This window comes from Phyllobates terribilis, unplaced genomic scaffold (assembly GCF_046119375.1).
Source record: "Phyllobates terribilis strain yellow unplaced genomic scaffold, ASM4611937v1 Scaffold_335__1_contigs__length_2066515, whole genome shotgun sequence".
Lineage (NCBI taxonomy): Eukaryota > Metazoa > Chordata > Amphibia > Anura > Dendrobatidae > Phyllobates > Phyllobates terribilis.
In genome coordinates, this window is record NW_027363095.1 from 1,145,083 (window position 1) to 1,158,715 (window position 13,633).

The 13,633-nt window shown below is 42.2% G+C and overlaps 1 protein-coding gene across 3 annotated transcripts; it reads left to right on the forward strand.

The window, feature by feature from the left end:
• The first annotated feature begins 237 nt into the window (after positions 1–237).
• LOC141221819 (uncharacterized) lies at positions 238–10,477 on the forward strand. 3 transcript variants are annotated; one of them, XM_073666580.1, is made up of 7 exons: positions 238–322; positions 5,904–6,059; positions 6,189–6,290; positions 6,365–6,488; positions 6,572–6,660; positions 6,857–6,947; positions 9,392–10,477. In XM_073666580.1, exons 2-7 carry the CDS (start codon positions 5,976–5,978, stop codon positions 10,225–10,227), a joined length of 1,326 nt encoding a protein of 441 aa, XP_073522681.1. In that variant the 5' UTR covers positions 238–322; positions 5,904–5,975; the 3' UTR covers positions 10,228–10,477. The 3 variants fall into 3 exon arrangements, with proteins under 3 accessions (XP_073522681.1, XP_073522682.1, XP_073522683.1); XM_073666581.1 differs by lacking the exon at positions 6,189–6,290; XM_073666582.1 differs by lacking the exons at positions 238–322; positions 5,904–6,059 and having other exon boundaries at positions 6,376–6,488.
• The last annotated feature ends 3,156 nt before the right edge of the window (positions 10,478–13,633 follow it).

The following is a 13,633-nucleotide window of genomic DNA, read 5'->3' on the forward strand; positions in this document are numbered from 1 at the left end:
CGCTCCGTACACCTCGTACACACGCGGCTCTGCTCCGTACACCTCGTACACACGCGGCTCTGCTCCGTACACCTCGTACACACACGGCTCTGCTCCGTACACCTCGTACACACGCGGCTCTGCTACATCCACACTGTAAACCCCTCCTGACCCCACACATAAACTTCAGCTCATCCAGCACCATGACAACCAGCACAGCAGAGTCCTGCATCCACTGAGGCCCCTGATCATGTGACCCCTGACTCCTCCCCTCCTGTGACCTCATCACAGGTCCTGTGCGCACAGAGCAGCCATATATGTGGTGGCGGCTCTGCAGGTGGAGGTATGTGGAGACCCATTACTGGGCGCAGGGGGCATTAACCCCTTCAGCACGGAGACTCTTTTGGGGTCTTGTGTTGCCCCTTTATAAGAATCATAAGGTTTTTGTTCTGTTTCCTGTAATAGATACATACGACCCAACTATGGAGACAGGAAGGGAGGAAACGTATTGTTCTTATAGTACAGGACCCCTTTACTGCCCCACAGTGTAATGCCCCCATTATGCCCCTTATGCACGATGTATGATGCCCCCCACACAGTGTAATGCCCCCATTATGCCCCTTATGCAGGATGTATGATGCCCCACAGTGTAATGCCCCCATTATGCCCCTTATGCAGGATGTATGATGCCCCCACACAGTGTAATGCCCCCATTATGCCCCTTATGCAGGATGTATGATGCCCCCACACAGTGTAATGCCCCCATTATGCCCCTTATGCAGTATGTATGATGCCCCACACAGTGTAATGCCCCCATTATGCCCCTTATGCAGTATGTATGATGCCCCACACAGTGTAATGCCCCTTATGCAGAATGTATGATGCCCCACACAGTGTAATGCTGCCATTATGCCCCTTATGCAGTATGTATGATGCCCCCACACAGTGTAATGCCCCTTATGCAGTATGTATGATGCCCCCACACAGTGTAATGCCCCTTATGCCGAATGAATGATGCCCCCACACAGTGTAATGCCCCCATTATGCCCCTTATGCAGGATGTATGATGCTCCACACAGTGTAATGCCCTCATTATGTCCCTTATGCAGTATGTGTAATGCCCCCATTATGCCCCTTATGCTGTATGTATGATGCCCCCCACAGTGTAATGCCCCCATTATGCCCCTTATGCAGGATGTATGATGCCCCCACAGTGTAATGCCCCCATTATGCCCCTTATGCAGGATGTATGATGTCCCCACACAGTGTAATGCCTCCTTTATGCCCCTTATGCTGGATGTATGATGCCCCCACACAGTGTAATGCCCCCATTATGTCCATTATGCTGTATGTATGATGCCCCCCACAGTGTAATGCCCCCATTATGCCCCTTATCCAGGATGTATGATGCCCCCCACAGTGTAATGCCCCCATTATGCCCCTTATGTAGTATGTATGATGCCCCCCACAGTGTAATGCCCCCATTATGCCCCTTATACAGTATGTATGATGCCCCCACACAGTGTAATGCCCCCATTATGCCCCTTATGCAGTATGTATGATGCCCCCCACAGTGTAATGCCCCCATTATGCCCCTTATGTAGTATGTATGATGCCCCCACACAATGTAATGCCCCCATTATGCCCCTTATGCAGTATGTATGATACCCCCACACAGTGTAATGCTCCCATTATACCCCTTATGCAGAATGTATGATGCCCCCCACACAATTTAATACCCCCATTATGCCCCTTATGCAGTATGATGCCCCCCACACAGTGTAATGTCCCAATTATTCCCCTTATGCAGTGTGTATGATGCCCCCACACAGTGTAATGTCCCCATTATGCCCCATATGCAGTATGTATGATGCCCCCACACAGTGTAATGCCCCCATTATGCCCCTTAGGCAGTATTTATGATGTGTAATGTTCCCACAGTACCGCCTGAGGTTTTATAGTTGGAATAATTCCTCTGGAAAATGGTTTTCCCTTTGCCTGCTCCCCTACATGTAGACCCTCGAGCATGTATACATGCATGTAGGGGAGCAGGCCTTACTAGATATCGAGGCTTTGTACAGTAATATACCGCATGAGGATGGTATCAGAGGAGTAAGACATTTCTTGAAATCGAGGTCAATAGAGTGTAGCAGACATAATGACTTCATGGAGGATCTTCTAAAATTCGCTATTACTCATAACTTCTTTCTTTTTGACAGGAAATACTTCCACCAGCTCAGGGGTACTGCGATGGGGAGCCCCTGTGCACCATCACATGCTAAAGTATTGCTGAGCTGGTGGGAGGAAACCACAATGTTCAGGGATGATCATAAGTGGTGGCATCCATATATTGGGGTATGGTACAAATATATTTACGACATTTTTATTATCTGGTCAGGGACGAGTGAACAATCTTTTGAATTTGTCAGGGAACTCAACAGGGAACTCAACATCAATAGAGACTACCTGAGATTTACATCTGAATTTAATTATTACCAGTTGCCATTCCTGGATGTACTAATCAAGAAAGATTGCAATGGGACCCTAGGAACACTCATCTATCATAAACCTTCAAGTACTAATAAACTATTGAAGTTGGATATCCACCAACCCAACCTCATAAAAAGAGGAATACCCAAGGGACAATTTTTACTGTTGAGAGGGTACTGCTCTAATGTCACAGATTTTAATATACAGGCAATAGACCTGAACATCAGATTAAGGGAAAAAGTGTACTCGTGGTACATTTTGGATTCCACATCATCGTTTGCAGAAAAATGGGAGAGACAGACACTCCTCCATACCTATCCAAGAGACCAAGAAAAAGATAGAACAACACGAGTAAGAAAAACTTACGACAATTAGAGTGACTGTATCTTTCATATCCTCAGAAAACACTGGGATATACTTGTGGCTGACCCGGACCTGAGGGTTCTGTGGGATCTACTCCTACAATAACTTTCAGAAAGGTTCAGTCAATTAGGGACCTTTTAGTGCATAGTTTCTGTCAGGGAAATATTGAGAAAGTATTAACAAATTCTCTGTCCCTGAAACCCCTCTTCATCCCTCCCTTATCCACCATTTGTCTCCAGAGGAGAGCTGACACTCCACGCAGCTGTTGGTATGCAAATAACAGTACAAGGAGCTCAGTAGCCTATTCTACATACAAATGCATCTCCTCTTAGCACAGACCTGGGATAGGTTGACACCTTCCAGCATAGGGGCAGAGATGGAAGGAAAGAGGAAATGGCTCGTTTAGGCTCAAAAGGGGTTTAACAAAGACTGCAGGATCTTCGGAGTCAAAACGAAATATGGAATAACTAAAGTTTCATAATTCTGAAAATGAAGGGACCCATATTTTTAGTGACCGGGTCAGCTAGGGAATGATATGGATATTTTCGTGTCTCTGTAGGTTCCTCTGGGGGCTGTGGCGCAAAAGTCCCAAAATAACAAATCGCAGCTATACCGTGTGAGGTCTCTGGAGAAAGGTAAAATCATAGCGGAGAAAATTTTATCACTTTCGGGCCTCTACGATCATCCCACAATAAGTTATCACAAAAACCAGATATCTAATAAAGATATGAAGGCTGGAGACCAGCCCCCGTAATGTCATCCCAGGGGGTATGTGGGCAGGTCTTTCCCTTCAGCCGCATCTGCTGAGGTTGGTAGTATTTATTGCGGGAGTATATATTTATTATAGCAACGGATCCTGTTGAGTATCTCCCCTCCACCTACAGTACAGACCAAAAGTTTGGACACACCTTCTCATTTAAAGATTTTTCTGTATTTTCATGACTATGAAAATTGTACATTCACACTGAAGGCATCAAAACTATGAATTAACACATGTGGAATTATATACTTAACAAAAAAGTGTGAAACAACTGAAAATATGTCTTATATTCTAGGTTCTTCAAAGTAGCCACCTTTTGCTTAAGATGAACACCACACCTGAGGCCTCAGGACCTACTGTAGCCATTCTTTTTGTGGGTGGGGCGGTTGACAGGGCCCAGGAAAACTTACAGCCCGTTACTGTTGACCTTAAGAACACTGGCGCAGAATGTACCCTCATCCACCCTGAGTTCATGTTACCAGAGGAACGCATTCCTGGGAAGACCCTGACTGTCACGGGGTTTGGGGGTGTTTGACCACCCTCCCAGATCTGATATGACATGTAATGCCACTGTCAATAATGTCAATGACAAGCATAATAAAAATTTATGTTGTGTTAAAGGTAGTTCAGCCACCTCATCTTGCGGGGTGATGCTGCTGAGGATCCCCTAAATTGAGCCAGCATAAGTGCTATGTGCAAAGGGAGCAGGCATGGACACCAGGAAGCAGGTTGTCCCGTGTGAGTGACCACTGTCACGCCAGATAGTGACATGGTCAATGGTAGCTGCCCCATGACTAGCACAGCTCCAGAGGTGATGAGCAGGGAAGGGGAGAAACATGGGGATCATAATGAATATCTCCTGCAGTATTGCTAATTCCAATTCCATTGTCGGAAAATGAGACGAGAATTAGCGTTATAGAAGGTGCCATGAACTCACAAAGAGGCGACATCGGGGAGATCACATTATCTCTCACCATAGTCGTCACTCTGTAGGGATATGTGTATATGCCCCCGTACGGTCACTGTCAGCTTCACGATAACCCAATTATTATTATTCGCTGCCACCACCGTCCAGATTTGAAATATAATACAGGCCTGGTCGGACGCCTGCGTTCTAGTAGCGTATATGGCTTCGGGGGAGGGAACGATTACAGAGCAACAGAAACAGGACTATTACATTTTATATTTAATCCAAAAGGAAGGCAATGTTATGAAAAATATACAAGGATTTTACAAAGGGGACAATACAGTACAGAATATACAGTTACATAATATAAACGGGATTAAAGAAGACTTACGTGATAGACAGATCGCAGAGACAATTCTGTTTAGCTGGAGGGGGGCGCCCCACTTATTGATTTGACTGTTATCGAACAAGATCCGTTTATTATAGTCTTTATACCCCCCTGGCAATGAATACTCATCCATCCTCCTTGGATTCTTTTATGCCTAAGGGGAGACCTGCCCACACAGCACCTGGGATGACATTACGTGGGCTGGATACCAGCCTCCATATTTTTATTAGAATATCTGGCTTTTGCGATAACTTATCGTTGGTTAATCGCAGAAGCCCGGAAGTAATACCATTTTTTCCGTTATGAATTTACCTTCCTTTAGAGACCACGCATGACATAGTTGTGGTCTGTTATTTTGTTACTTTTGCACCCCAGATACCTGGAGGGGCTCACAGGTACGAAAAAATAAGCATATTGTTCCTTGGCTGACCCTGCCACTAAAAATATGGGTCCCATTATTAGCGGAGTTATGGAACTTCCAATATTCCATATTTGGTATCAGCTCCGGACATCCTGGAGTTTGTGTTAAACCTTTTTGAAGCCTAAATGAGTTTTTCTTCAATCTCTGCCCCTGCTGGAAGGTGTCAGTCTATCCCAGGTTTGTGCTAAGGGGAGATGCATTCGTATGTTAAGTGGGTCAGTAGCACCTTTTGTGCTGCATTTGTCTACAAGTGACTTCTGTGTGTGTTAAATTGCATGGAAACAGTTGGTTTGGTCCAAATGGTGGATAAGGGAGGGGTGAGAGGGAAAAGAGGTTTGGGAGACATTGTTAATATTTTCTCAATATTTCCCTTACAGTGAGTCTATGAGAAATGTATTCAGCTGCAGACTCTGAGGAAGAAACTGCTTGTTGTCTGTGGCCTAAAATATAAAGGTTTTATTACTAGATGTAAAGAAAAAACTAAATACTGTCAAATAATAAATCTCCTTATATGTTTCCCCTCGTTATCTCCAATAGTTGTATTATTACACAGGATTTTTATGATGTTCCATCGGCTTATTTTCTTCTCATTCAGGTCTCTACAATACCGAATCCTCTCAGTGAAGATCTTCTATATAACAAAATTTTCCTGATTTACCCATCAAAGATGGATATGGACAGGGACAAGATGGAGATGGTGGAGAGGATATTACACCTCACCCTAGAGATCCTCTTTCGGCTTACTGGAGAGGTGAGAGATTCTGATGACATCGCGTTTAATTATTCTTATATATGGGAATAACAGATGGACAGAACTGGAGAGGTGAGGACTCTGGAAATGTCTGGAGTGAGATTTATTAATGTGTCTCTCTATAACCAGAGATTAATCACGGGGCCTCCACCTCACCCCCTGATACATGAGGACATCAATGACCAGATCCTAGAACTCGCCTACAAGATGATTGAGCTTCTGACTGGAGAGGTGACATTGCTGGGACATTATACAGTAACACTATGAAGGGATCGGGGGGATGACTGTATCATTGTATTTGTCAGGTTCATATAAGGTGTCAGGATTTCGCTGTATATTTCTCCATGGAGGAGTGGGAGTATTTAGAAGGACACAAAGATCTGTACAGGAACATCTTGTTGGAGGTTCCCCAGTCCCTCACATCACCAGGTAATAGACAGGACTAAATACACATGGCCTATAATTATCTGTATGTAAAGAATGAATTCAGCCCCTGTATGTGTTTCCTCCAGATCTATCCAGTAAGAGGACAACACCAGAGAGATGTCCCCGTCATCTTCGTCTACAGGACTATAAACAAGAAGATCCCAATGTTCCTCAGGTAGATACAGATAACATGTCATGAGATTTCCCCTATGATGTGTAGACGGCTGTAAAGGTTTTTTGTTCAGTCTTGTTTTATCCACCAGTATTATGATTTATATTTGTGTAGTGAGAACGGTGGAGATGGCAGGATTAGAGCTGATCATAGATGTGACTTCTCCATCTGTCTTTGACTTTTATAATATTTATTTAAGGGTGAAAATCTGACCCATATTAATACTACAGAGACATATGTGAGGGGTGATGAGCGGTGTAAAGAGGAGATTCCTACATATGACTACCCAGGTGAGTAGTAACCACTAAATGCAGAGAAGTCACAGATTCTTCTCTGTCACCGGCTGTGGCTGCTTTATCAGTGGTGTAGTCCGGCCGTGTCACAATCGTGTGATCACCATTTTGCCGCTAGACCACAACATTCTCCTCAGTCCGAAAATATTCAATTTACTTTGGGAAATTGTGAAAGCCCTTTTCTACACAACTTACTACCTGGAAGATCCACCTACCCCCTGGGATTAGGAGATGCTTTTACTTGCTCAGATCTGTAAACTACAAAGCCAAATGACAGCGTACGTAGAATGTGTTGACAAATTAAAAAATCACTTGAAGAAAAATATTATGATGGGTCTGTAAGAGAAAGCGGAGGGTAATGATGCTGTTGGCTTCCTAGATCCCCGATATCTTATTGGATGAATCTACCTTCTCTGCCTTCTGTGCTGCTAAATGTGCTCTTTTGGTCCCTACAAGACCAGGTCCAGTCTTTCTGACCAAACTTCGCTTTTATGATCGACAACATTAAATGTCCAGTGAGGGCCAAGTGTGAATTTCTTTTAACATATCAAGAGTTTCCCTTTATCCTGACTTTTCAATATCTTTTAAAACCAATTAACTTCAAAAAGGATTGCATTAAACTATACAAAAAACATTACACCTGTGCCATAAATTACATTATGTTTTCAATCCTAAGGAATTCAGATTACTGCACAATCTCTTTTGAAATGGGGGCGCTAATACTTTCTCTACTCTTTTGGTCAGAACTCATAGTTGCTCCAATGGTCCACCATAAATGAGTGTGACTCCAGTTTAGTGTTGGATTTCTCCCCTCATACATACGTTGTTGTTGGGGATGTTACATGTTTTTATATTCTTTCTTTTTTCACAAGTTCATTCTGTATGATAGGTTCACTGTGGTGGGATCGGCCGGCCTCACTTATGTGACTCTGTAACTCCCTGATAGTCTTTCAGAAAGATCTCCATTACCTCCTCCAAATGCCCGAGATCTAAATTTAAGACACCTCATCTCTGCAGTATTATAAAAAGTTCTCTTTAAATGTCTAATATTTCTTCTTGAAACTCATCAGAAAGAAAATATTGTCCCTTACGATAGTTTAGATTCCCAAGAGCCACCGAGCCCCATACTCTAATTACCCCAGAGAGGTTTCACCACTAGTTACTCATTTTTCTCTGATGAAGACTGTTGAGTTTGATCATTTCAGTAGATGTGTTATTGTCTATACTCACTGTTTTTGACTTCAGTAATCCTCTGATTTAACCCCTTCCTGCAGCCAGTTTTGTGTTTCTAATCAGGCCCATTTTTCAAATCACTTTATATGGTGATAACTTTGAAATTCTTCACAAAGGATAATAGGTAACAAATGGACCTTACAAATTATTTTCCAACTTCTTTTGAATCTGACAATCCCCTATATACGGTTGTACACTACTGTCTGGGCACATGGCAGGTTAAGAAGGGAAGGAGCGCCATTTAGCTATTCTAATGCAGATCTTGCTGTTTGCAGACACAATGTATTGGGGGCACTGTTTATGGTCACCTGAAAGCTCAAAAGATGGCCACCACAAACAGGCTTGCCTTATCTACCCCGTTTCTAGATTTAAAAAATTACTTTGCTCATCACCCTTTAACCCCTCTACATGGATCTGGACTTACACAGAGACCCCTAGGCTTGGGCCACGGTGTTACCTGCTGTTCTGTGGAGTGAGATGGGAAGAAGAATAGTCAGATAGCCGGGTCAGAACCAGGAGGGCAGAGAAAATACAAAATCAGAAGACACAAAAGTAGTCAGTAAACGGGCCGGGGTCACAACAGGAAACAAATACACAAGCCGGGAGCTGAGCACAGAGGACTGAACCAGAGGAGGACAAGGCTGTATCTGGCAGCTTCCGGCAATATGCTTCCAGCTTTAGTAGGGTGCGGTGCTTTCCAAATGGCTGAAGCAAGGAGCAGATTACTCCAGCTGGACAGCACACACACCCATACTGCCAGACTGGATGGTACTACAGGTCCCAGGCACCCTAATCTTAGTGGCTGGACAGAGCCTGTGCCTCGCAGAGCTTCTGGTTCTGACGTCTCTTCCATCACCAGTGCCGCCTGCAGAATGAATAAGGAGGCGCCTGGTGACAGAAGCAGACGTTACACAAGTCGAAGCAGGAGGAGAAGTAGACGTCCCAGAGGAGATGGGACACACCTTTTGCAGAAACCCTAATATAACAAAATGGCAGAAAACCAGAGCAGAATTGTAAATATTCCTCTATTTTTTAGATTTGTGTCTAATAAAATTGATTTTTAAGCTTGAGCATATATCTCTTCATTTCCCTGGATTAGCATGTAGCCCAGGGATGTGTTTGTTTAGACATTTTAAGTAGAAATGTTCAAAAATATAAATTTCAAGGATATTTTATTCTAAATTAATAATTGTTTTTTTTCTTGGCAGATGACTCTACCAAAATATCAGATGGACAGGAGATTTTTAAATCTGACGATCTTGAGATCCCACAGGATACAATTGAAGTGAATGCCATTACTCCAGATATACCATCATCCCTTCACAGCAAACATCAATCATCTGATCCTATGAAACAGGTCCTATCTTCTGATTCATTACCGACTACTAAGGAAAATCAAAATAAAATAAGCATTAAAAAACGAACTGCTCCTAAAGCAAAGAAATCATTTTCACGTTCAGAAAATGGAAATAGTTTTACCCTCGAAAAGTCTATTCTTAAACATCAAAAAATACACACAGTGGACAACAGATTTTTTTGTTCCAAATGTGGAAAATATTTTAACCAGAAATCAGTTTTTGTTGATCACCAGAGAACCCACACAGGGGAGAAGCCTTTTTCATGTTCAGAATGTGGGAAATGTTTTAACCGGAAATGCCATCTTGATAACCACCAGAGAACCCACACAGGGGAGAAGCCCTTTTCCTGTTCCGAATGTGGGAAATGTTTTAACCAGAAATCAGGTTTGATTAACCACCAGAGAACCCACACAGGGGAGAAGCCCTTTTCCTGTTCAGAATGTGGGAAATGTTTTAACCAAAAATCAGTTTTGGTTACGCACCAGAGAACCCACACAGGGGAGAAGCCCTTTTCATGTTCAGAATGTGGGAAATGTTTTAACCATAAATCAGCTTTGGTTAAGCACCAGAGAACCCACACAGGGGAGAAGCCTTTTTCATGTTCAGATTGTGGGAAATGTTTTAACCAGACATCCAATTTGATTAGGCACCAGAGAACCCACACGGGGGAGAAGCCTTTTTTCTAATCTTTTTTTTTAATCCAATATATTTTTATTGAGATTTTCTTACTTATTTTTTTTGACAAAACAAGAAACCAGTACATACAATAATAAAATAACATACCATAGGAATCACATATATGCATCTCTCCTGTATATCCTTTCAGCTTGCCCATTACCGTCTCATAACTTGCAGTTACTATATCCTACAATTAACATTCCACATTCTTGAAATATTTTATATAACCATAATATTGTAATAAATATTATAATCCTATACACATATAGGTGTGCTATATTACCCATACCACATGTTAAGGAATTCCAATACACATTACAATGTGCCAATACCCCCCTCCCCTATAAGTCAAATTGTCTCTCCAACAATATCCCCCTTGCTGGCATTCCAGGTGTATCCAACCATAAACCCCATATTTTCTCAAATTTATTCATTGAGTTTTGTTTTTTATATACCCCTTTTTCTAATCTGATAATGTTATTTATCCTATTTTTTAGTTCACTAATTTCTGGAGGTGAGGGGTTAATCCATTTGGATGCAATATGTTTCCTAGCTTGAAATAAAATATGTGAAATCCCTATTGAAATTGGGTCAAATTCCATATCATCCTCTAATATACCTAATAGGCATTTTTTTGGGTCTGGTTGAATATCTATTTTATACACCCTCTTTATAATAGACAGAACTCCTTTCCAGTATTTACCTAACTCCCGGCATTCCCATAGCGGATGTAATAGGCCCGCAGCATCCATGTTACATCCTGGACATTCAGCAGCAGTCCGGTATCCTATGTTACATAGGAATCTAGGCGTCTTGTATTTCCTGTGTATTAATATGATCTGGGGAAATCTCTGCCCCTCATGTAAAGATAATTGGGGTACCAGTTCTAATACCTCTCTCCATTGATCCTCAGAAATTGGACCTATATCTCCATCCATTTTTGTCTAGCTGGAGAAGGAAATATTTTTAAATAATTATCTAGAAGGATTCAGTAAATATCAGAAATACGACCCTTAGTATTTCCCTTCTCTAATACCAACTTAACAAAAGTATTATTTTCTACCCAAAAGGGCGTCCATCTTGATTGTGCATTAAATGAATGCCGAAACTGTAGAGATTTATACAAATTCCCCCTTTAATTGATCAAAGGACTTAAGTTTCCCTTCAGATAATATGTTTTATATCGTATATATTCCTTTATCCACCCAACTCCGGAATCCCTCTAATTTATAGCCCTCTGCATATTTATTAGTAAACCATATAGGTGTATATTCATTGCAGTCCCCTATTTCCATTATATCTTTACCCCTATCCCAGACCTTGTAGAGTAGAGCAAGTGTAGGGTATAGTGATTTCTTGTGTGCGAGGTCATTCAGTTCCACTATATGAATAGGAATATTCCACCGTGTCCTGAGGTAATTAACCCCTTAATACTATTTGGGTTTGCAGCGCTATGCCACCCACCCAAATGTTCCAATTGCACTGCAATATAATATATTAGTGTTAAAAAAACAACCACAAATACTACCGCGCTAAGTACGCTCAGAGTGTGGCTCTGACTAGATGGATGTAGATAAATACAAAAAAAGGAAAATGAAAATGCAACCCAAATGGATATCTTGCTTCTAACTCTATCCTCAGTGAGGATACACACAGATCCTAGCTATAATCAACAATAGCTCTATGAGAAAGAAACAGAGAAGGAAAAGTGGCAGCACTTACTCTGAGAAGTGTGAGCTGCTTCCATAGAAAGGTGTATTGATTAGGCAGGCTTTGCAGGATCACCTCCATCAGCTGTTGGTTGTGGTGTGGAAGTCCTCAGCCTGCCAGACCGAGCACAGTGGTTCAGCAGTTGATGTGCGCTGTTACCATACGTCCTGCTGGGTCTGTACTGATGAGCCGGCGGGGTAAAGCGGGAGCGTCCTCCCGAAAAGGTGCTTCTTACCCACTCTGTAATGCTGGTACAAACGCGGTGTGCTCCGGCCGGAAACTTGGCCGCGTGAGTGCAGAGCTGGAGAGGGCGTGGCACTGTGACGTCACACCCCAAGGTACAAGATGTACAGGGCGCCCCAAAAAAACCGACAGCTCACACTTCTCAGAGTAAGTGCTGCCACTTTTCCTTCTCTGTTTCTTTCTCATAGAGCTATTGTTGATTATAGCTAGGATCTGCGTGTATCCTCACTGAGGATAGAGTTAGAAGTAAGATATCCATTTGGGTTGCATTTTCAATCTCCTTTTTTTGTATTTATCTGCATCCATCTAGTCAGAGCCACCAGCTCTGAGCGTACTTAGCGCGGTAGTATTTGTGGTTGTTTTTTTATTAATTATTATTATTATTATTATTATTACATTGTGCAGGCAGATACACAAAGAGCCTGCTTACTACCAACAGCTTTTATATCCTGTGTGAAGCACCAGTGTGTTTTTTAGTTTTTTTATAATATATTGGTGCATTAGGAATCGCCAATCCACCAGATTCCTTGTCACTTTGTAGATATTCACATTTTATCCTAGCCGATTTCTTTTTCCACATAAGACAATGAAACTTGCTATGAATTTTCTGAAAATGGGAATTATGGATCCAAATAGGGGCATTATGCAGAATGTATAAGAGTTGGGGCATCAATATCATTTTTAATAAGTTCCCTCTTCCTACAGCTGATAATGGTAATCTCCACCACGCATCGATTATCTTTTTATACTTTTCCAGAAGAAGATATAGATTCAGTACAATGTAATCCGGAGATCTTATTGTTATACTTATACTCGGTATTAGAATTTCTCAACCGTTTGTATTCGTGTATATTCTAATATGCTGGAATTAGGGATATCATCAAATGGTAGAATAACCGATTTATCCCGATTAATGGACAGGCCTGACCATTCACCAAACTCTCCAATAATGTTCAGAATAGGATCAGTAGACGTCTGGATATCTCCTACAGTAGAAACCAGAAGTTTCCATACACTATATAATAAGACACATCTGATGTTTATCTCAATATCTGACATGAAATCAGAATAAATCTTTCCCGTTTTAGGTCAGTTAGGATTATACCATAATTTATAATATTTGCCAAATGCCAGAATAATGAGAGAGAGAGAATGGTTTATGGCGTTACACATCTCTATAGGCTTTTCACCTCCAGTATTCCTATGTCGGGGGTGATGTGCAGACGTGGGGCTCTGTCACCGCTGTAGATGTGGAGGGCAGGGATTGTGCTGCTTTCCTCAGATGACCGGACATTGCTCTGTTATTCCCAATGCTGAGATGAATGACAGAGGGCGGGGCAGGGGCAGATACTGACAGCCAATGAGTGTGCAGAGGGCGGGGCTGGGGCAGATACTGACAGCCAATGAGTGTGCAGAGGTCAGTGCTGGGGCAGATACTGACAGCCAATGAGTGTGCACAGG

What these genes read in the sequence shown, in the direction of transcription:
- LOC141221819 (XM_073666580.1), top strand. Translation starts at nt 5,976, where the DNA reads ATGGATATGGACAGGGACAAGATGGAGATGGTGGAGAGGATATTACAC. An exon ending in TCTTTCGGCTTACTGGAGAG is followed by an intron (nt 6,060 to 6,188) that starts GTGAGAGATTCT and finishes CTCTATAACCAG; the next exon opens with AGATTAATCACGGGGCCTCC. An exon ending in TCCTACATATGACTACCCAG is followed by an intron (nt 6,948 to 9,391) that starts GTGAGTAGTAAC and finishes TTTTCTTGGCAG; the next exon opens with ATGACTCTACCAAAATATCA.